Here is a 24,172-nt window from a genome sequence, read left to right as displayed (position 1 = left end):
GTATCACAGTGAATCAAGAAATATTCTTCTAATTAAATATGTTACCATCCACTTTATTATTCCATATGCAAACTGAAATTTTGTTAATGATATCTGCCACTCATTATGTGTACAACATATGCATTTCCACTTTCAAAAAGGAAAAAGAAAAACCAGCTGAGTTAAAACTTGGAAAACCCTGATCCCAGTAAGAATGGTGCTGGCCCTGTACACAGCATTGCACTGATTTGGTTGCACTTTAACTGCACTAGTTTGCAATGCAAGGAAAATGTGATTTGAGCTCTCCTATCACATTATCATGCCATTACCATGGAGCTGACTGCATAAATGGGAATTTATGTGGTTAAATGGGCTCTTTGAATTCATATAAAATGTAAAACATTTAAATTAAATTGATTTGTATTTACTTAACTAATGTACAATTTGCTAAATTGAGTTGGTTTCAAGAGAAACTAAAATCAATAACATTCATTAACTCTCCCCCAAATATTACCTGTGACTGAAGTAAAAATTTCAAACCACTTTTGTTTTAATACACATTTGAATAATATTGGTAACTTGGATATAAATCTATGGAAACAAGAGGTTTTTATGCTCTTATAGGCACTGTTCGATACTGTTTCTTTAAACAACATGATTAATGTTTCCTAGCTCCATCTTTCACTAGCTAGAGAGTTTGGGAGCAAGTCACTAATACCATCCCTGGTGGCTCAGATGATAAAGCATCTGCCTACAATGCCGGAGACCTGGGTTCAATCCCTGGGTCAGGAAGATCTCCTGGAGAAGGAAACGGTAACCCACTCCAGTATTCTTGCCTGGAAAATCCCATGGACTGAGAAGCCTGGTAGGCTACACGCCATGTGGTCTCCAAAGAGTTGGACACGACTGAGCAACTTCACTTTCACTAACATTTTGGAGTCTCCCTGCAATCCTGAGCATGTATCTGGAAGAAACTATGATTCAAAAAGATACATACACCCCAATATTTATTGCAGCACTTTTTACAACAGCCAAGACATGGAAGCAACCTAAATGTCCATTGAAGGAAAAGTAGATAAATAAGACCTGTTACATAGATACAATGCATTGTTACTCAGCCACAAAAAATGATGAAATAGTGTCATTTGCAGCAACAAGGATGGACCTAAATATTATCATGTAAAGCAAGTCAGCCAGACAAAGACAAATACCATATGATGCCACTTACATGTGGAATCTAGAATATAATGCAAATGCACTTACCAACGAAACAGAAACAGACTCAGCCACAGGGAACAGACTTGTGCTTGTAGGAAGGGGGTGGATGGGAAGGATGGACTGGGAGTTTGGGGTTACCAGATGCAAACTATTATACACAGGATGGATAAACTACAAGGTCTTACTGGATAGCACAAGGAACTCTACTCAATCCTGTGATAAACCATAATGGAAAAGAATGTGTATACAAGTATAACTGAATCATTTTGCCGTACAGTAGAATGTAACACAACATTGTAAATCAACTACACTGCAATAAAATAAATTAAAACAGAAACCTTTGGGGTCTCAATTTCCTCATGTGTAAAATGAGTCAAACAGTAGTGTCTACCTCTTAGGGCTGCGAGCCTTAAATAACACAGAAGGAAAGACAACAGTGCTCTGTGCACAACCATCATTATCATCTTCATAATCACCTCTTCCTCTTTCAGATCGACTACTCCAGCTATTCCCAAATAAGGGAAAACATGGAGATCCTAAAATACGTATCTATTTGACTTTTTCATGGCATGGTATGACCTTGGTAGTGTCATCAACAGCTTGTTTACTTACACTTATTTAAGACCATCAATTCAGATTAATTTCCATGAGAAAGAAAAGCAAGATATCACTGCTAAGAACCTCAGAAAACCACATACATTATTTTATACTCAGAATCCACTTTGACTACTGATTATAAATAGTAACTTAAGAGTTATGAAAATATAAAATTAAATGCCAGTTACATACTAGGATGGCAAAAAAGATGAAAGAAGCAAGTGCCTTCTAGAAAGTAGCCAAGAGTTAAATCATCCCTATACCTACTGGATTCAGTTCAGTGACGTCCCATTCGAGGTACTCGGCCACGTGCATCATCTGACTGATGATATTTTCTAGTTCCTGGAGGAGGAGAGGAGAGGGAGAGAGACAGGATGAATACAAGGTCTTAGTAAGTTCTTCAACTTTGACTTACAGGAATTGATTTGTTCAGCGTGTAGCTCAAACACTAAAAGAGTGCAATGATTACTTTTATATAAAAAGTAAACATATGCATGCATGCTCAGTCATGTCCAACTCTTTGAGACCCCATGAACTACAGTCCTCCAGGCTCCTCTGTCCATGGGATTTCCCAGGCAAGAATACTAGAATGGGCTGCCATTCCTCCTTGAGGGTATCTTCCCGACCCAGGAAGCTAACCAGCATCTCCTGTGTCTCCTGCATGGGCAGCAGGATTCTTTACCACTGTGCCAACTGTGAAGTCGACTATACTAAATATCTGCTCCTTCTGGACTTTGTCTAGAAAGCTTCACCAGGAGAGGGCACAATTATACAAAGAAAGATTTCCTTCCAGCAGAAGATTTTTAGGAAAAGTTTTGTTTGGAAAGCAGTATCTGATGAAAGTAGGAGCATGCATAATTTCACAAGCTTATCATTTTTTTTTATTTGTTCTTTAACTGAAGGTTAATTGCTTTACAGAATTTTGTTGTTTTCTGTCAAACTTCGATAAGAATCAGCCACAGGTACACACACCCTTGTTCCCTCTGTTCCAAACTTCCCTCCAAGTATCCTTACTCCACAGCTTGAAAACAGGTGTGGAAGGGTGGGAGGAAGCGTTTGAGGGTAACTCTAAGGTTTATTTTTATTCTGATATAATGAGAATGTATATTGACTATTTTAGCCATTTATTGGTATAATTTGCTCTGCTAGAGGTGTGTTCAGGTCAAGGTTTGGAGGCTAAGGCATGTAGAATTTATTTTATGAGGAGACAGAATTTTAGGTTGAATTTTCACATTCTTCTGCTCAATAACAACTTTGTGAAGAACTGATGGTTAATATAGATGCCTTGGCTAAATAACTTAAAATATATTTTCATACCGATTTATTTAATGTTTTAATTCTTCTGTATCTTTAGAACAGACTAAATGTAGTTTGTGAATGTTAACAACTTAAAGTCAGTAAGTGATATAATTAGAAGTAGTGTTTTATAATATGATAAAGTATAAGAAGTATAAAAGAAGAAAGCTGAAAAGCATATTAATAAAATATACGCAAATCTCTAATCTAATATATATGGTTAATAAAAATGAAGAAGAAAATATGGTTAAAGAGGTTCTCTTGATAGAAGGATTTGTGCATCCCTCTGAGAAACTGAAAAATATAACTCTAATCATAAAAGTATTATTTTTATAACATAGGCTGTTTCAGAAACAACGCAAATACAAATGTGTTTATTTACTACAGATAAGAAAAAATTTCAAACACATTTGACCAGGATCAAGTGTAGTATCGGGACTTTGCTGTAGCTCAGATGGTAAAGAATCTGCCTGCAACACAGGGGACCCGGGTTCGATCCCTGGGTTGGGAAGATCCTCTGGAGAAGGGAATGGTAACCCACTCCAGTATTCTTGCCTGGAGAAACCATGGACAGAGGAGCCTGGCAGGCTACAGTCGGTGGGGTGGCAAAGAATGAGACATGACTGAGCAATTAACATTACTATTTTGGAATTAGAGGCTAGAATTTATGTATGTGTGTGAATCCATGGGGTCGTAGAGTCGGACACGACTGAGCAACTTCTGTGTGTGTGTGTGTGTGTGTGTGTGTGTAACTAATCTTCCAGGTACTTTATCTTGGCATATATACACCTTCCTACTTCTGACAATCCCCTCATTGGGCTTCCCTGGTGGCTCAGTGGTTAAGAATCCGCCTGCCAATGAAAGAGATGCAGGAGACGCAGGTTCCATTCCTGGGTCAGGAAGATCCCCTGGAAAAGGGAATGACAACCCACTCCAGTATTCTTGCTTGGGAAATCCCATGCTCAGAGGAGCCTGGTGGGCTACACTCTTTGAGGTTGCAAAAGAAGTGTGCATGATTTAGTGACTAAACAACAATGATTTGGGACCATTGAAGTCTCTGGATATGTTTTGAGAAATTGAAACTATTTTGGGTGTGCTATTGTATGGGCATGTGATATCAGATAAGTCATTTAACCCCTCAAAGATTCAGTAAAAATGGATATGCTAATAGTACCTAGTTCATAGAGTTGCTACAAAGATTAAATACATTATATAAAATACATTGATCTTATCTGAGACAAGTAATCAATAACATTAACTAGTATTATTAGACATACTGGTCATTTTTCAAAGTATTAATTTTCTTCTGCTGTATTTCCAATATATGAACAGCTAAGCCTTTAAATTTCTAAGAAAATGACATTGGAATTGCAGTTCCAACCTGGTGGTGAAGAAAATCTCCTGGGGCAGAAAATTGTGTGGCCAAAAACCATAGAGCTTTATTTACAAAAAAAGACTAATTCAATCATAAGCAAACATTTATCCTCAGCTTGTTGTATAATATTCAGAATATAATTATAAATATTGTTAGTAATTTACTATATGTTAACCAAAAAATGTCCAGAGACCAAAAGAAGCATTTGACTGGATTTTCAAATTAGTTGCCAACCCATGGCTAAAAGTCTAGTAAAGACACATTCTTTAATTAAAAAGAAAATTATTTAAATAAATTAATTTTTTAAAATAAAGTAATAGAACTATTAAAAAAGAAAAATTAAAACAAATCTGATTTTAAAATAAATTTACATTGGTATAATCAGAAGTGTTACAATAAGCATATTGACATATATAGAAGAAATCTAAATGACTAGCCATGAAATGCCCCCAGAAAATGAGCGAATGTATCATGCAGCTTAATATTCCTAAGTGGAAAACTGAACACTACTAGGCACTAAAGATAACAGTATTTGAAAAATTAGAAATACCCTAGCATAAGAAATCCCACAATCACAGCATCAACTCAGACTTCTAAATGAGCAATTGTATATTTTTATCTCTCTGTGGAGAAGCTAATGTACCATTATCCTACTCAGTGTTACATTAATGTATGTCCAACTTCGTTGCTCTGCTTGTAAAAATCTGTTTGAGTTCTGCCATTGGGAAGTACATCAGATGATGAGAAAAACTCGTTGTCAGAAGTGTTTATTTTAATCAGTATTCAGTATATTGAAACATTTGTTTTTATAGGTACCTATGTACTTCAAAATTTCCATAATCTGACACTTATTCTTTCAGTAATATTCTTATATTTTCTTCATACAATAGGACATGATATAATATACAAAATGTTAGGCAGAAAATATATCTGAAATACATATATACATTCATCTGTTAAACAGATATATTTATAAGGTTCTGATTTGAGAACTAAGAAGCTAACTACTCCTTGAAAGCTGTGAATGATATGCCTATATTATGAATAAAATAAATATTTATTGCTTTCTATGAGATTATATTTTCTTCTATTTCTTTTTATAACTAAAACTATAGAGTATAAAATGGGATAAGGTGTTTTTCAAAGGGAAGTTTACCAAAGCAATTTTAAAGATAACGGCCTATTTTATCAACATATGAGACTAAGCACCCCACTCCAGTACTCTTGCCTGGAAAATCCCATGGATGGAGGGGCCTGGTGGGCTGCAGTCCATGGGGTCACTAGGAGTCAGACACGACTGAGCGACTTCATTTTCACTTTTCACTTTCATGCATTGGAGAAGGAAATGGCAACCCACTCCAGTGTTCTTGCCTGGAGAATCCCAGGGACGGGGGAGCCTGGTGGGCTGCCGTCTATGGGGTCCCAAAGAGTCGGACACGACTGAAGTGACTTAGCAGCAGCATGAGACTAAGAGTACTTTTAAAACATGTGTGGGTGCTATGCGTTGTCATGTCTAACTCTCTCCGACCCCGTGGACTGTAGCCCGCCAGGCTCCTATGTTCATGGGGTTCTCCAGGCAAGAATACTGGAGTGGGTTGTCATGCTTTCCTCAGGGGATCTTCCCCACCCAGGGATCAAACCTGTGTCTCCTTCTTTGGCAGGAGGATTCATTACCACTGCACCACCTGAGAAGCCTCTTTAAAAAGTGGGAAAATAATAAAATGACTGAATTGAATTTATAACTCCTTTAAATTCTACCTGTGTTCTTGACATTTTCCTAAGTGTCAAATCTCACTGATATATATATAGAGAGATCTTTTTAAAGCATTGCCCTCATCTTTCTCTTACACTTTATTCAGAAAGGGCTGGGGTCTTTTTTATCTTTCTTTGTATAAAAAGTCACTTTTCTGTAGTAAACTTATTTAATAGAACAACTATAATCCTAATAGTTTCCTCTGATCACTTGCTTTCAAAAAGTCAGATGATAAAAATGTTGTATCAGTGCATGGAAATTATATTGTGTCTTCTGTGGTAATAGCTATAAATTTATTCATTGCACTTTTCAGAACAAACTACTCTTAAATTTTCACAGAAAATTTGAAGAAAAAAATTACCGAGCTGTCCAGGAAGCCATTTCCATCTGTGTCATAGAGGCGAAACATAACTAGAAATAAAAGAGGTGTTGAAAAGAAGATTAGAGGTGAGTAAGATCAATGCTGGAATAAGGCATACTCTTGAAAAATTATTTTCTGTCAGAAATAAATACTACTAAATCCCTCCCCACCTTCAAGTAACTGATTTATGGGATCATTTAAGCTTTCAACGTGAATTAATCATTAATCATTAATAACAGTACTGGATATCAGATATAAGTTCTACTGATTTTTGTTATTCAGCTAGAATCATGACAAACTGCTATTGTTTGCTCAAATTTTTTTACAAGATCATTAAATGGAAATTCAAAAATAAAGGAAGAGAAGGAGTTTAGACATTCAGAGTCTGGATATTAAAGAACAGTGTGGATAAGAAGAAATAACTGATTTAGAGGTTTGGAGATCAATTATAATCTGAAAACTGCCATCCACTGTTATGTGAGCTCAAACACTGCTTTCTTATCTATACTATGAGAATCCTCACCATGTCCTAAGACACATATTTGTTGTAAAAGTTAAGCAAGATGACACACACAAACATGTATCAAAAGCTATAGGTCATGGCACACAGATAAGCCATTGATCTGACTGATCATTAGACAGCATGTGAAAGGAAAACTTAGTGTAAAATAAGGGAATTTTTCTGATAGAAGATGCAGAAACAAAACTATGTTATCGTCATGGGTATAATGATATATTTGTTTAAATCTGAGGGTTAGTTTCATGGGGTAACCAATTTTTGAACTAATCAAACATGAAAATGATGCTGTTGGCTCCACCGCAGAGAGCTCAGGAAAGCAGCATGGCAGAGGTCCATGGCTGGCCTAAGGACCCCTTGAAGAGCTCACACACCATGAGGAGACTACAGAAAAGGCTGCAGGTGCTGGGCTGAGATAACAGAGAAGAATGCCACAGCTGTAAAAATAGAGGAATGGAAATGAGGGTTGTGTTGGGTTTGTATAATTTCCTGAAGAGTCTTGATGTCTGAGGCTTATAACATGAACTAAAGACAGTGACAACTAGGAGACATAGTTATGAAATGACTTTAATCTGTAACTCATTATTTTTCATGTTTAAAAATGAGTATTATATTTAAAAAATTCTAAGATATTTATAAGATGCAAAACTAGCCTGCTGTTGTTCAGTTGTTAAATCATGTCCGACTCTTTGTGACAGCAGGAACTACAAGACTTTAGACTTACCTGTCCTTCACTATCTGCTGGAGTTTACTCAAACTCATGTCCATTGAGTCAGTGATGAAAACTAGCCTGCATATCATTAAAAGAAAAAAAAATGCTACCAACCTAGCTATGATGTTCTATTTATTATAAAATGGAAACAGACTTTAAAGATGTTGAAAAGTAAGGGGAAAATGTATACCTATTGAATTAAAGGATACAATGTTAGGGCTTGCTTAATGACATAAATATCTTGCAAACCATGATAATTGTTCTTATGTACTAAATAATAAAATTCAGGAAGAAAAAAAGAACTTATCACAAGAAAGACCATGCATTTCAAGATTTTCTAGTATACTACAAAGCTACAGTCATCCAGATAGTATGGTACTGACACAAAGACAGAAATAGAGATCAATGGAACAAAACAGAAAGCCCAGAGATAAATCCATGCACCTATGGATACCTTATCTTTGACAAAGGAGGCAAGAATATACGATGGAGAAAAGACAATCTCTTTAACAAGCGCTGCTGGGAAAACTGGTCAACCACTTGTAAAGAATGAAACTAGAACATTTTCTAACACCATACACAAAAATAAACTCAAAATGGATTAAAGATCTAAATGTAAGATCAGAAACTATCATATTCCTAGAGGAAAACATAGGCGAAACACACTCTGATGTAAATCATAGCAGGATCCTTTATTGACCCACCTCCCAGAGTAATGGAAATAAAAACAAAAATAAACAAATGGGACCTAATTAAGCTTTTGCACAATGAAGGAAACTATAAGCAAAGTGAAAAGACAGCCTTCAGAATGGGAGAAAATAATAGTAAATGAAGCAACTGACAAAGAATTAATCTCAAAAATATACAAGCAACTCCTGTAGCTCAATTCCAGAAAAATAAATGACCCAATCAAAAAATGGGCTAAAGAACTAAACAGACATTTCTCCAAAGAAGACATACAGGTGGTTAACAAACATATGAAAAGATGCTCAACATCACTGTCAGAGAAATACAAATCAAAACCACAATGAGGTACTATCTCACCCCAGTCAGAATGGCTGCTATCCAAAAGTCTACAAATAATAAATGCTGGAGAGGGTGTGGAGAAAAGGGAATCCTCTTACACTGTTGGTGGGATTGCAAACTAGTACAGCCCCTATGGAGAACAGTGTGGAGATTCCTTAAAAAACTGGAAATAGAACTGCCTTATGACCCAGCAATCCCACTGCTGGGTATACACACCGAGGAAACCAGAATTGAAAGAGATACCCGTACCCCAATGTTCATCGCAGCACTGTTTATAATAGCCAGGACATGGAAGCAATCTGGATGTCCATCGGCAGACAAATGGATAGGAAAGCTGTGGTACATATACACAATGGAATATTACTCAGCTATTAAAAGAGTGTATTTGAATCAGTTCTAATGAGTTGGATGAAACTGGAGCCTATTATACAGAGTGAAGTAAGTCAGAAAGAAAAACACCAGTACAGTATGAACGTGAAAGTGAAGTCGCTCAGTCGTGTCCAACGCTTTTTGACCCTGTGGGCTACAGTCTACCAGGCTCCTCTGTCCATGGGATTTTCCAGGCAATAGTACTGGAGTGGGGTGCCATTTCCTTCTCCAGGTGATCTTCCCAACCCAGGGATTGAACCTGGGTCTCCCGCATTGTAGACAGATGCTTTACCATCTGAGCCACCAGGAAGTCCCTAGTACAGTATATTAATGCATATATATGGAATCTAGAAAGATGGTAACGATGACCCTATATGCAAGACAGCAATAGAGACACAGATGTAAAGAACAAACTTTTGGACTCTGTGGGAGAAGGCGAGGGTGGGATGATTTGAGAGAATAGCATTGAAACATGTATATTATATGTGAAATATATATATTATATGTGAACCAGTCTAGGTTTGATGCATGAGACAGGGTGCTCAGGGCTGGTGCACTGGGATGACCCTGAGGGATGGGATGGGGAAGGAGGTGTGAGGGGGGTTCAGAATGGGGAACACATGTACACCCATGGCTGATTCATGTGAATGTATGGCAAAACCCACCACAATATTGTAAAGTAATTAGCCTCCAATTAAAATAAATTTTATAAAAAACAAACAAAACAAAAAAGATTTTCTAGTATAGCATAAAATGATAAAAATATCTTTTTAAGTGGCAAGAATTCTTGCACCACTCAAAGAAGGGGTTAAATGCCAGGAACAAGGCAAGGACTTCCCAAAAGCCTAACTATATTTTAGAATGAGGGACAGCTGTGACTCTGTTAATCTTTATTGGCATAAGGATTAATTAATGCCAAACAATTTCATACTGCTCTGCTAGGTGGAAAACCTATGCCTACTGGTAAGTTTTCATGGAAATATGAACTCAAAGACACACACATACATGGTGTGAATTTGTGGGTATCTGCCATTCATTTTGGGCAGCATCTGAAACTTCTTCCTAGATTCTAAAAGCCAGACTTATAAAGCACCATAACAGATGAAAAGTTAGATACCTTTTCTTCACTAGCCTGACTTGAAAATAGAGTTTGCACAAGAGGCAGCCTCTACCTATCCGAAGTACAAGCCTAGAAGATTAATCAGATGGTAATGACCCAAGAAAAAAAGGACCTTTTCATAATCCATGGTGATGACAGGCAGCAGCAGTAATCATTGAAGAGAAGGGTGTGTGGCAGGGGGGCTAACACTGAAAGGTGCTGTCACAGAGAAGCAGCAAGCAGTTGGCATACATATAAGAAAATAATTATTAAAACTATCTTTAATTACAAATAATGCATTTGTATGTTTACAAAATGCTATTGAATCATCACAAAGAATTGGAACTTATATATAAAAATACATATTTCATATATATAAGAACTTACATATGTATTAGAACTTACATAACAAATATGTTATATACATATATATGAAAGTGAAAGTGTTAGTTGCTCAGTCATGTCTGACTCTGCAAACCCATGGATTGTAGCCCACCAGACTCCTCTGTCCATGGAATTCTCCAGGCAAGAATACTGGATTGGGTTGCCATTCCCTTCTCCAGAGGATCTTCCCAGGGATCTAACCTGGGTCTCCTGCTCTTACCATCTGAGCTACTAGGGAAACCCCATCATATATATATATAGAGAGAGAGAGAGAGCAATGTCTTACATTAAAACATATATATAATATTTATTACACCTATATTAGAACTTATATAACTAATATAACTATGTTAAGTATTACATCTTATATAACATAGGTTATATATTATATTAGAAATTATAATGTATAAATACTGATATATACGTTTACATATAAATATATATATGTATACATATTCAGTGATGTGGTAAGAAAAAAAGGCAATTGCAGTTTTATTACTTACAAAGAACAATTAGAAATTGAAACATAAAATATACCTTTTACAATAATATGCAAAAACCTAAATACATAAGAAAAATTTATCGCATTGGACAAGACCTTTGTGCAAAACGTATAAAACCACCAAGAAAAACTATATAAAACCTATAAAGATATACCATGTTAATGAATTGAAACATTTAATATTAAAATGTAAATTCTTCACAGATTGTTCCATATAAGGGAGACAATCTCAACAAAAATAACAGCAGCTTTGTTTTAAATAATCACATGACTGATGACTCAGCAGATAAGTATCTTCTGGCAATGCAGAAGACACAGGAGACTTGGGTTCAATCCCTGGGCCTGGAAGATCCCATCAAGGAGGAAATGGCAATGCCTGGGAAAGCCCATGGACAGAGGAGCCTGGTGAGCTACAGTCCAAAGGGTTTCAAAAAGTTGGACATGACTGAGCGACTAAGCACACAAATATAAAAATTTAAAAAAATAAACTTGGAATATCCAAACTTTGAAAAGAAAAAAACAAATCTGAAGGATTTACATTCCCTAACTTCAAGAGTTGATAAAAATCCAAGGAATCAGGACAGTGGCATCCTGACTATGCAAATAAAACAACAGGAGCTATAGGCGACAGAGATCCATACATGTACGGTCAACAAGGGCCAAAACAACTCAGTGAGATAAGAAAAGTCTTTACAGAAAATGATGATGGAACAGCTGGATGGATATTCATGCTAAAAAATCACCATGACCCGTACTTCACACCAAGTATGAACATTAGCTCAAACTGAATTACATTAAGGCAGAGCTTTAAAGATTCTAGAAGAAAATATAAGACAACATCCTCATAAATCAACGTAAGCTAATATGAACCATCAAAGACTGTATTTTTCAGTAGATAAAATTCATCAAAATTAGAACTTCCGTTCATCAAAAAAAAGACTATTAATAAAATAAGTCAGCTGCAGATTTGAAAAAATATTTTCAGAACACACATCTATACAGCAAAGGACTTGTTTCTAGAATATTATGAACAGATCATATAACTCAGTAATAAAAAAAACAATGCTTTTAAGAAAGAGGCAAAAAAGTCAAGCAGATACTTCAGAAAAGGAAGATGTATGAGTAGTTGATCATAACAAAGTACTCAAAGTTATCCATTATAAAGAAACTGGAAATTTACACCACACTTAGAAGCATAATACACTTGCTAGAAAGAGTCCAGAATTCAAGTTTTTCCCCCAAGATCTGCCTACCAAAGCTCCTTACCTTTTCAGCCTCTCAGCCATCTAAGAAACTATAGTTTAAAAATATTGGCAAAAACCTGGCTCCCCACTCCCACGAAATTTACCCACAAGTTGGACAATGTTGTCTTGATAAGTTTCCTAAAATTTACAAACAATTTTTTTTATATATATAGAGTTTAAATGTTCTAGTTGTTTTGAGCAGGAAAGTTGATCTGAAAACACTTTGTTGCAGAAAAGAAGCCAATTCTGACTCCATGTTGGCACTGTTTCTTTGACTTGCTTTTAGTTGCTTTTGTTATTATTATCATACGGAATGGGCTGCCTCAGAGAATCCTGTCCCTCTACCTGACTGTTGAACCACCTTTGTTCAGAACTAGATCCACCTGTAATTGGCAGGAAGGAAGAAATTAACACATCCCCTGCCAGAGGCTTGCCATTCTAGAAGATGTTTGCAAGCTTAATAGCCGTTTTACTCTGCTTCCTCACCTCCCCTCCATTTCTGATCTATAAAAGAACCTGGCCTCCAGACCCTGATAAGATAGTTTATTTTGAGGCAGTAGCCTGCCATCTTCTCAGTCACCTGGCTTTCCAAATAAAGTCGTTTTCCTTGCCTCAACACCTCCTCTCTCAGATCCACAGAAACAATTTTACTACTGAATGAAATAGAAGCCCTAGTATATTTTTAGTGTTGATTTCTAAACACATTAACAGCAGTTAACGGCTGTCTACAAATTCAAATTCATCAGGGAAGAAAGCTGGAGAATTTCAAGTTTTAATTATTATAGCAATAATAAAAGTAACATACATATATTGAGCACTAAGTATCCAATAGTCCAAATCTCATCAAGTATAAATCAAAGACAAACATTTTCTTTGATCCTGGATTAGACATAGGAATTCTAAAACTTCTATTTTCAAAAGTAAGTCTACTTTCCTAATTTAAAATTGTAGTGGTGTTGTGCAAAATATGAAATATTAAAGATGTGCATTTATGCTATCTTTCTATTGAAAGTCCACCAGCAACAGTTAGGGATGAAACGGGCATAAACCCACAACTACAAAGGAAACGTGAGGGGAAATAAGAACCATAAAATTTTAGAAGCTGGAAAACACATGGGGACGGACTGAGAAACCTAAGGAATATAAAGTTAAGCTGGCGGTGAAGAGGAGGCACAGATTCACACAGAAAGGGAAACTAACTTTTTCATGAAGATAAATTAGTCCTTTAAGTTCAACCCCTAACACCTTGGACCTGAGGGTATGCCAACCCCCTAATTTATAGGATACTGGATCTCTGACCTTTACAGCAGTCAAACCACGGGGCTCTGAGCTCCGGGTAGTCAGGTATTCTGACGGTAGGTGTATCATACCAAACAGACTGTAATCACACGAAGGTGTATACACTGAACACTGAGAAAAGTGAACTCCCTCTTCCTCACCTCTCATGAGTCAGGCTTAAACCTCACCCACCCACTCACCTACCCACAAGCACCAAGCAGTTGTTTCAAATCAAGGCAAAGTATTTTGGAAGAAACCAGAAAGCAGGAAAGGAGGAAGGGGAATCTTATAACTAAGAGGAAAGTTTCAAGCTATGAAATAATAATAAAGGTAAATAAGGATGGTGTTGAGAACAAAATGGAGTCTCTGTGAAGTGCAAACTATGCTAGAAAGAGTAAAAAAAAAAAAAGTCATCATAGATGTAGAAGATGTGCTCAGTCATGTCCAACTCTTTGGGACCCAGTGGACTGTAGATGGCCAGGCTCCTCTGTCCATGGGATTTCCCAGGTAAGAATATAGAGTGGGTTGTTGTTTCCTCCTGCAGGGGGTCTTTCTCAAACCCCTGTCTCTTGTGTCTCATCTCCTGCACTGGTAGGCTGATTCTTTACCACTGTGCCACCTTGGAAGCCTGTAGTAGATGTCTCAGATGTCAAATAAAAGACAAAAGAGAACAAGTTGTAAAATTTAACAATATTATAATTCAAAGTTCTGTCTTGGAACTCTAATGTCTAAAAATAGTGATTTCAAAGACTGAGCAATTAAGATAAAAGGGGAAGGTAACTAACAATGAAAAGATGAGGGAATGGATGAAGAGCACAAGTTTCTAAACCAGAATTTAGGGTGGAAGATTTGAAAATTAATTAGTTATATAGGAATAGAGAAACTAATCAAATAAAGAAAATAGGACAGTTATTAACATCATGGAAGATAAAAATTATTTGGCGTGGTAAGCCTATAGAAACTTTCTGTTCTAAAATATGTCTGAATAATATTGATAAAATTAATATCTATCCTCAAACATTATAATAAGCCTATTTTTGTTAGAATTTAAAAATATAATTAGACTCCAAGGTCAAGTGAATTATTGAACCAATAGATTTTATTTTTAAAGCCAATAGGACATAGATTTTTAGGTGCAAAATTAATTTAAGCTCAATATTAAAATTATTCTGTCAACATGATAGCTTCCAAAGATGGGTACCTGTTACAAAATCACAAACTCATTTAAACCACTTTTTTTCTATTTTTATCCTCATGCAGTTACACTTTATATAGAAACAATTATGTGCCCACACATGAATTTGGTTAAAAGATCAAAGGAAAGGCACATTATGTAATATGAGAATAATTCTATCTAGAATTAATCTGTTTTCCAAAAGATTTGCAGGTTTTTAATTTATCTTTGCATTGAATATGTCTTTGTTTTTTGCATAATGTTATTGATATGAAAATATTATTATGGAAATTGTTTTTAAAGATTACAGTCTATATTTTAAAAGATGTTTAAGCCGGAATTTCTTTAACTCATAATTTTTTATTGTTTTATATATTTCAAGACCTACTTAATAAACCATAAGGGCAGTGGCAAAAATAATACTTAGAGCTTTGGTATCTAAGGTAATGGTATTATACTTTTTCCTATTTTCTACAATAGAAACAATAATCTAAAAAAGGAAAGGCAGCTTTGCAAAATAAAAAGAGCATCAAGTCAGAGGGGCTTCCTTGATGGCTCACAGTAAAAAATCTGCCTGCAATGCAGGACACTTGGGTTGTTCCCCTGGAGAAGGAAATGGCAACCCAATCCGGTATTCTTGATGGGGAAATCCTATGGACTGAGGAGATGGGTAGACTACAGTCCATGGCGTTTCAGAGTTGGACATGAAAATGACTAACAGACACACAGCAGGTCAGAAATCATGCATTTTAGTCACAGCCAGCTAAACTCGTGGCATAAATAATAATCAACCTCTCTGGGCTTTAGATTTTTCATTGACAATACAGGAAGGTTAACTAGATGATATCTAAGGTCTTTTCAATATTAATTTTCAGTAGTCCTTAAATTGATACTAGACATAGCAATAACTTTAACGTACAGGGTAGTTCTCATTATCTGTCTGTCAATTACTTATTTTCTGGATATTTTTGTACTGATTTCTTTTCAGTAACTGTAAGTTAACTTAGAACTTATTCTAGCTAAGTCATCAATAACTTGAAAAACACTAATTCAAAAGTGAATGGCAAGTATTTAAAATAAAAAGTGTAAAATTAATATTATTTGATAACTTCAAACAGTTCAGTTCTGTTGCACAGTCGAGTCCGGCTCTTTGCAACCCCAGGGACTGCAGCACACCAGGCTTCCCTGTCCATCACCAACTCCTGGAGCTTGCTAAAACTCATGGCCATTAAGTTGGTGATGCCATCCAACCATCTCATCCTCTGTCGTCCCCTTCTCCCCCACCTTTGATCTTTCCCAGCATCAGGGTCTTTTTTTTTTTTGAAGTAAATATTTTTTTTTAATTTTTATTTTATTTTTAAACTTTACCTAATTGTATTAGTTTTGCCAAATATCAAAATGAATCCACCACAGGTATACATGTGTTCCCCATCCTGAACCCTCCTCCCTCCTCCCTCCCCATACCATCCCTCTGGGTCGTCCCAGTGCACTAGCCCCAAGCATCCAGTATCCTGCATCGAACCTGGACTGGCAACTCATTTCTTACATGATATTTTACATGTTTCAATGTCATTCTCCCAAATCTTCCCACCCTCTCCCTCTCCCACAGAGTCCATAAGCCTGTTCTATACATCAGTGTCTCTTTTGCTGTCTCGTACACCGGGTTATTGTTACCATCTTTCTAAATTCCATATATATGCGTTAGTATACTGTATTTATGTTTTTCCTTCTGGCTTACTTCACTCTGTATAATAGGCTCCAGTTTCATCCACCTCATTAGAACTGATTCAAATGTATTCTTTTTAATGGCTGAGTAATACTCCATTGTGTATATGTACCACTGCTTTCTTATCCATTCATCTGTTGATGGACATCTAGGTTGCTTCCATGTCCTGGCTATTATAAACAGTGCTGCGATGAACATTGGGGTACACGTGTCTCTTTCCCTTCTGGTTTCCTCAGTGTGTATGCCCAGCAGTGGGATTGCTGGATCATAAGGCAGTTCTATTTCCAGTTTTTTAAGGAATCTCCACACTGTTCTCCATAGGGGCTGTACTAGTTTGCATTCCCACCAACAGTGTAAGAGGGTTCCCTTTTCTCCACACCCTCTCCAGCATTTATTATTTGTAGACTTTTGGATTGCAGCCATTCTGACTGGTGTGAAATGGTACCTCATAGTGGTTTTGATTTGCATTTCTCTGATAATGAGTGATGTTGAGCATCTTTTCATGTGTTTGTTAGCCATCTGTATGTCTTCTTTGGAGAAATGTCTATTTAGTTCTTTGGCCCATTTTTTGATTGGGTCGTTTATTTTTCTGGAGTTGAGCTGTAGGAGTTGCTTGTATATTTTTGAGATTAGTTGTTTGTCAGTTGCTTCATTTGCCATTTGCCCACTCTCTCCACTATTGATTCACCTCATCTCATTTGGGTCGCCTCTAACTCCCTCCTCCCTCTTCTCTTCTCCATGTAACCCTGTGAACCTCTCTGAGTGACCCTCACCGTAGAGAAACTTTTCATCTTTAATGTAGATGTTTTATCAATGGTGCTGTATAGAAGGAGAAGTTTTGAAAGTACTGTAAAAATAAGACCGATAACCGGAAGCAGGAGACTTAAGTCCAAACCCTGACTCCAGGGAACTCCTGACTCCAAGGAACATTAATTGACAGGAGCTCATCAAATGCCTCCATAACCGACACTGAAACCAAGCACCACACAAGGGCCAATAAGTGCCAGGGCAAGACATACCAAGCAAACTCTCCAGCAACAAAGGAACACAGCCCTGAGCTTCAAGATAAAGGCTTCCCAAAGTCACCCCAAAACTATAGACATCTCATAACTCATTACTGGACATTTCATTGCAATCCAGAGAGAAGAAATCAGGGTCTTTTCCAGTGAGTCAGTTCTTTGCATCAGGTGGTAAAATATGGGAGTTTCAACTTCATCATCAGTCCTTCCAATGAATATTCAGGCTGATTTTCTTTAGGATGGACTGGTTTGATCTTCTTGCAGTCCAAGTGACTCTCAAGAGTCTTCTTTTGAACACCACAGTTCAAAAGCATCAATTCTTCGGTACTCAGCTTTCTTTATGGTCCAACACTCACATCAATACATGAGTACTGGAAAAACCATAGCTTTGACTAGACAGACTTTTGTTGGCAAAGCAATGTCTCTGCTTTTTAATATGCTGTCTAGGTCGATCATAGCTTTTCTAAGAAGGAGCAAGCATCTTTTAATTTTATGGCTGCAGTCACCATCCACAGTGATTTTGGAGCCCCCCAAAATAAAGTGTCACTGTTTCCATTGTTTCCCCATTAATTTGACATGAAGTGATGGGACTAGATACCATGATCTTAGTTTTCTGAATGTTGAGTTTTAAGCCAACTTTTTCACTCCCTCTTTCACTTTCATCAGAGGCTCTTCAGTTCTTCTTCGCTTTCTGCCATAAGGGTGGTGTCATCTGCATATCTGAGGTTATTGATATTTCTCCCGGCAATCTTGATTCCAGCTTGTGCTTCCTCCAGCCCAGCGTTTCTCATGATGTACTTTGCATATAAGTTAAATAAGCAGGGTGACAATATACAGACTTGATGTACTCCTTTCCTGATTTGGAACCAGTCTGTTGTTCCATGTACAGTTCTAACTATTGCTTCTTGACCTGCATACAGATTTCCCAAGAGGCAGATCAGGTGGTCTGGCATTCCCATCTCTTTAAGAATTTTTCACAGCTTGTTGTTATCCAAAAAGTCAGAGGCTTTGGAGTAGTCAGTAAAGCAGAAGTAGCTGTTTTTCTGGAACTCTTTCTTTTTCAATGATACAACAGATGTTGGCAATTTAATCTGTGGTTCCTCTGCCTTTTCTAAATCCAGCATGAACATCTGGAAGTTCATGGTTCATATACTGTTGAAGCCTGGCTTGGAGAATTCTGAGCATTACTTCACTAGCGTGTGAGATGAGTGCAATTGTGTGGTAGTTTGAACATTCTTTGACATTGCCTTTCTTTGTGATTGGAATGAAAACTGACTTTTTCCAGTCCTGTGGCCACTGCTGAGTTTTCCAAATTTGCTGGCATATTGAGTGCAGCACTTTCACAGCATCATCTTTTAGGAATTGAAATAGATCAACTGGAATTCCATCACCTCCACTAACTTTGTTCATAGTAATGCTTCTTAAGGCCCACAAGACTTCTGACTCCAGGATGTCTGGCTCAAGGTGAGTGATCACACTATCTTGGTTATCTGGGTCATGAAGATCTTTTTTGTACAGTTCTTCTGTATATTCTTGCTACCTCTTCTTAATATCTTCTGCTTCTGTTAGGTCCATACAATTTCTGTCCTTTATTGTGCCCATCTGTGAATGAAATATTCCCTTGGTATCTCTAATTTTCTTGAAGAGATCTCTAGTCTTTCTCATTTTATTGTTTTCCTCTATTTATTTGCCTTGATCGCTGAGGAAGGCTTTCTTATCTCTCCTTGCTATTCTTTGGAACTGTGCATTCAAATGGGTATATCTTTCCTTTTCTCCTTGACTTTAGATTCTCTTCTTTTCCCAGCTATTTATAAGGCCTCCTCGGACAGCCATTTTGCGTTTTTGCATTTCTTTTTCTTGGGGATGGTCTTGATCACTGCCTCTTATACAATGTCACAAACCTCCATCCATCCATCTATCCAAACCTCCTCTGTCCACAAACCTCCAAGCACTCTATCAGATCTAATCCCTTGAATCTATCTGTCACTTCCACTGTATAATTGTAAGGTATTTGATTTAGTCATACTTGAATGGTCTAGTGGTTTTCCCTACTTTCTTCAATTTAAGTCTAAATTTGGCAATAAGCAGTTCATGATCTGAGTCACAGTCAACTCCCAGTCTTGTATTTGCTGACTGTATAGAGCTTCTCCATCTTCAGCTGAAAAGAATATAATCAATCTGATTTTGGTATTGACCATCTGGTGATGTCCATGTGTAGAGTCTTCTCTTGTGTTGTTGGTAGAGGGTGTTTGCTATGACCAGTGCGTTCTCTTGGCGAAACTCTATTAGTCTTTGACCTACTTTGTTTTGTACACCAAGGCCAAATCTGCCTGTTACTCCAGGTATTTCTTGATTTCCTCCTTTTGCATCCTGTTCCCTATAATGAAAAGGACATCTTTTTTGGATATTAGTTCTAGAAGGTCTTGTAGGTCTTCATAGAACCATTCAACTTCAGCTTCTTCAGCATTACTGGTCGGGGCATAGACTTGAATTACTGTGATATTGAATGGTTTGCCTTGGAAACAAACAGAGATCATTCTGTCATTTTTGAGATTGCATCCAAGTACCGCATTTAGGACTCTTCTGTTTACTATGATGGCTACTCCATTTCTTCTAAGGATTCTTGCCCACAGCAGTAGATATAATGGTTATCTGAGATACCTTCAATAATTTCCATTATTTTTCTCTTGTCAAGCACCCATAGTCTGCAGTTCCATATAACTATCCTTAATCGAGCACCTATCTTTTGAAAAGTACACAGACACAAGTGGTAGGTACTACAGTGGGAAGTTATACCCAGCATAAGGGTACAAGGAAGGAGAGTGAAATACTTCAATTAGAAATGGCAACACGATTCATGATGTGAGCAGGGCTTTAAGTGCAGACTATACCAAATGGAGATAGTGGTAAAGAACCCATCTGCCAATGCAGGTGACATTAGAGACGCAAGTTCAATCCCTGGGTTGGGAAGATTCCCTGGTGGGAGAATCCCATGGACAGAGGAGCCTGGCGGGCTACAGTCCATGGAGTTGCAAAGAGTCGGACACAACTGAAGCAACTTATCATGTACGCACAGACTGGATCTAATATACCATGGGAAACATATACATATCTAGCAAAGGCACATTTTAAGCAAAGGCATGAAGCTGGAAAAGCTCCGGGTTTGTCCAGTGATTAAAAAGTAGATTCATGAGCCTGGGACTTTTTATGCAGATCAAAGCCAAATGCAAGATGGGCCAAGTAGGTTGGGGTCAAATTGTGGAGCTAGATTTGTATACGGATGCAAAGTTAAGGGCTCACTTTTGTGTGTTACTCAGTAGGGAATGATCAAAGACACACATTCATCCTGAGTCAGAAGAGAAAGAGGAAAGTACAGGTGTAGAAGCTGACAAGTTTTAGGAAGTTACAAGAATTCACAGCTCAGGGAAATGATGATTACATAGTAGGTGTTTGAAGTTACAAAACACCTAAATGAACTTCTAACTAGAGTAAAATAAATGATTAGAGAAACAATAAAGGCACTGAAGGCCAGCTGAGGTTTGTGAGTAGAGTTATAATCCATTGAATTGTATTTTTATTTCACAATATCTCTGGCAGCTTAGTATATTAGCAAATAAACTGTATTGTCCAAACCTAAGTGAGAAGGAATGGTTGACCTCAAGGATTATGAATCAGTCTTTACATGATGGGGTGGGAGATGCAAAAAATGCAGGCAAGCTCAAGAGGAAGTGGTCAGGGGGTGAGAATTCTCATTTTTATTTCACTTAACATTCACATAAATGTAAAGGAATTTAAGTAAGCAAATAATGGTTCATTTAATTCCCGTAGGAAACATACAAGATAGACATTACTATTATATCAGTTTTACAGCTGAGGAAACTAAGGCCTAAGAGGTTTTACACATGTGCCCAGATTACTTAGATAGTAAGGGTCAAAGCTAAGATTCATTCAATTAGTGAAATGAAGGGTTCAAGTTCTCGAGAATTGTGCTATAAATATTTAAATCAAAAGTTGGAAAGTAAGTTAAGTGAACACAGGCTGTGGTACGAGTAAAATCCCAGAATTTAAATTTTTCAAATAAGAGTAGTCTTTGGAAATTACAAGGCTTGCACATGTGTGCTAATTCGTCCCCGTCATGTCTGACCCTTTTCGACCCTATGACTGTAGACCACTAGGCTTCCTCTGTCCATGGGATCTCCAGGCAAGAACACTGGAATGGGTTGCCATGCCCTCCTCCAGGGGAATCTTCCCCGACCCAGGGATTGAACCTGCGTCTCTTCTGTCCCCTGTATTGGCAGGCGGGTTCCTTACCATTAGCACCCCCTGGGAAGCCTTACAGGTTTTAGGGTATAGCAACGAAAGTGAGCGGCTGAAATAAAATGGAGGAGAGGTCATAGAACTGGAGGAATGTAAGGAGACCCTAAGAGGGATGTACTGAATGACTCTCCATAAAGCACTGTTGTGGGCTTAAGGGGAAGAGGGCAAGTCGGCCCTGGCACAATGTTCTCATCTATGTGTCTGGATGGTTGGTAACTTGTGCCAACGAGGAGACATAAAAATAGAATTCCTCCACAACTTCAGGACACGCACACACATGTGTGCACACATACTTTCCAAGGGTGCATGGGAGCAGGTGAATAAATATCTTGTATTGATCAGGGGTGAGGGTGGTCTCAGTACCTGCAAAGTCCACATTTGGGCACTAGGACTGAGTTAAAGATCAGTGATGGAAAGCAAGTTGAAGATGATGTAATCAGGGGAAAGTTCAAGAGCTTTGGTTTGTTAGTTTCCTTTCAATGGAAAAAAAAAAATGCTTTCTTCTAAACATTTTGTAAATGCCTGGCAAAGAGAGATGGAGAGATTAGAAGTGGCAGCAATCACTGAATAGATTTATAAAACATTGTTTTGTGGGGGGAAGAAATTTAAAACAGTGCCATTCATTTATGTAATAACCCAGGCAAGTGAAGTGAAAGTCACCCAGTCGTGTCCGACTCCCCATGGACTGTAGCCTGCCAAGCTCCTTTGTCCATGGGATTCTCCAGGCAAGAATACTGGAGTGGGTTGCCATTTCCTTCTCTAATAATCCAGGGAAAAGCATATCGAATGCTGTCACCGACAACTCCAAGAAACAATTGTAGTTTCAGGTGAATTGTGTGTCTGTGTATGTGTGTGTGTGTGTTATGTATTTTCATTAGACAAAAAGAATTGCATAAACCAATGCTTCTCAAAGTGTGGTCCCTGCCACATAAGCATGACCTGAAAATTCTAAAATCCCATTCCAAGCCTGATGAATGACATATACTGGAGTTGGGGCCCAGTAAGTGTGTTCATAAGTCCTACAGATGATTCTACATGTGATAAAGTTCAAGAATCTCTGACCTAAGGCAATGTGTCTCTACTCCTTTATTACTTACCTACTTGAAAACTGAGATTCCAAAATAACACTCAGCTGCAAAAGTTAATTATATCAGGTGCTTCATCATATCCACTTTGTGGTAATTTTAATTTTCTTAGTTTCTTCTCTCTAGTATATATTGTGTTTAATAAGTCATAACCATTTTGGAAATAAGTATGTATTAAATTAACTACCAGGGGTTTCCTTGATGGCTCAATGATAAAGAATCCTCCTGCAATGCAGGAGCTGCAGGAGATGCTGTTTCGATTCCTGGGTTGGGAAGATTCCTTGGAGAAGGAAATGGCAATTCACTTCAGTGTTATTGCCTGAGAAATCCCATGGACAGAGGAGCCTGAGGGGGTACAGTCCGTGGGGTCACAAGAGTCAGACACAACTAAGTGACTAAGTACACAGGCACACCAATTAACAACCATTAAATTTTTTTAAAAAACTTATTGAAAACCTTTTCAGAATCTGTAACTGTAATACAACATATGAATGTTCAGTTCAGTTCAGTTCAGTTCAGTCGCTCAGTCGTGTCTAACTCTTTGCGACCCCATGAATCGCAGCACGCCAGGCCTCCCTGTCTATCACCAACTCCTGGAGTTTACTCAAACTCATGTCCATCGAGTCAGTGATGCCATCCAGCCATCTCATCCTCTGTCGTCCCCTTCTCCTCCTGCTTCCAATCCTTCCCAGCATCAGAGTCTTTTCCAATGAGTCAACTCTTCGCATGAGGTGGCCAAAGTACTGGAGTTTCAGCTTTAGCATCAGTCCTTCCCATGATCTCCTTTAGGATGGACTGGTTGGACCTCCTTGCAGTCCAAGGGACGCTCAAGAGTCTTCTCCAACACCACAGTTCAAAAGCATCAACTCTCCAGCACTCAGCTTTCTTCACAGTCCAACTCTCATATCCATACATGACCACTGGAAAAACCATAGCCTTGACTAGACGGACCTTTGTTGGCAAAGTAATGCCTCTGTTTTTGAATATGCTGTCTAGGTTGGTCATAACCTTCCTTCCAAGGAGTAAGCATCTTTTAATTTCATGGCTGCAATCACCATCTGCAGTGATTTTGGAGCCCAGAAAAATAAAGTCTGACACTGTTTCCCCATCTATTTCCCAAGAAATGATGGGACCAGATGCC

The 24,172-nt window shown here is 37.7% G+C and overlaps 1 protein-coding gene across 7 annotated transcripts in view; it reads right to left on the bottom strand.

Annotated features, from left to right (window-relative positions):
* Positions 1-24,172, bottom strand: part of DGKB (diacylglycerol kinase beta) — an 874,923-nt gene that overhangs the window by 614,123 nt on the left and 236,628 nt on the right. For all 7 annotated transcript variants that reach the window (XM_027540028.1, XM_027540027.1, XM_027540029.1 and 4 more), the window contains 2 exons: positions 6,580-6,629; positions 2,062-2,136 (listed from right to left, as the gene is read on the bottom strand). In XM_027540028.1, the coding sequence (XP_027395829.1) occupies positions 2,062-2,136; positions 6,580-6,629 (125 nt within the window). The remainder of the gene's footprint in view (positions 1-2,061; positions 2,137-6,579; positions 6,630-24,172) is intronic.

This window comes from Bos indicus x Bos taurus, chromosome 4 (genome assembly GCF_003369695.1).
Source record: "Bos indicus x Bos taurus breed Angus x Brahman F1 hybrid chromosome 4, Bos_hybrid_MaternalHap_v2.0, whole genome shotgun sequence".
Classification (NCBI taxonomy): Eukaryota; Metazoa; Chordata; class Mammalia; order Artiodactyla; family Bovidae; genus Bos; species Bos indicus x Bos taurus.
Note: the sequence above shows the minus strand (reverse complement) of the source record. Positions and strands in the feature narration are given on the sequence as shown.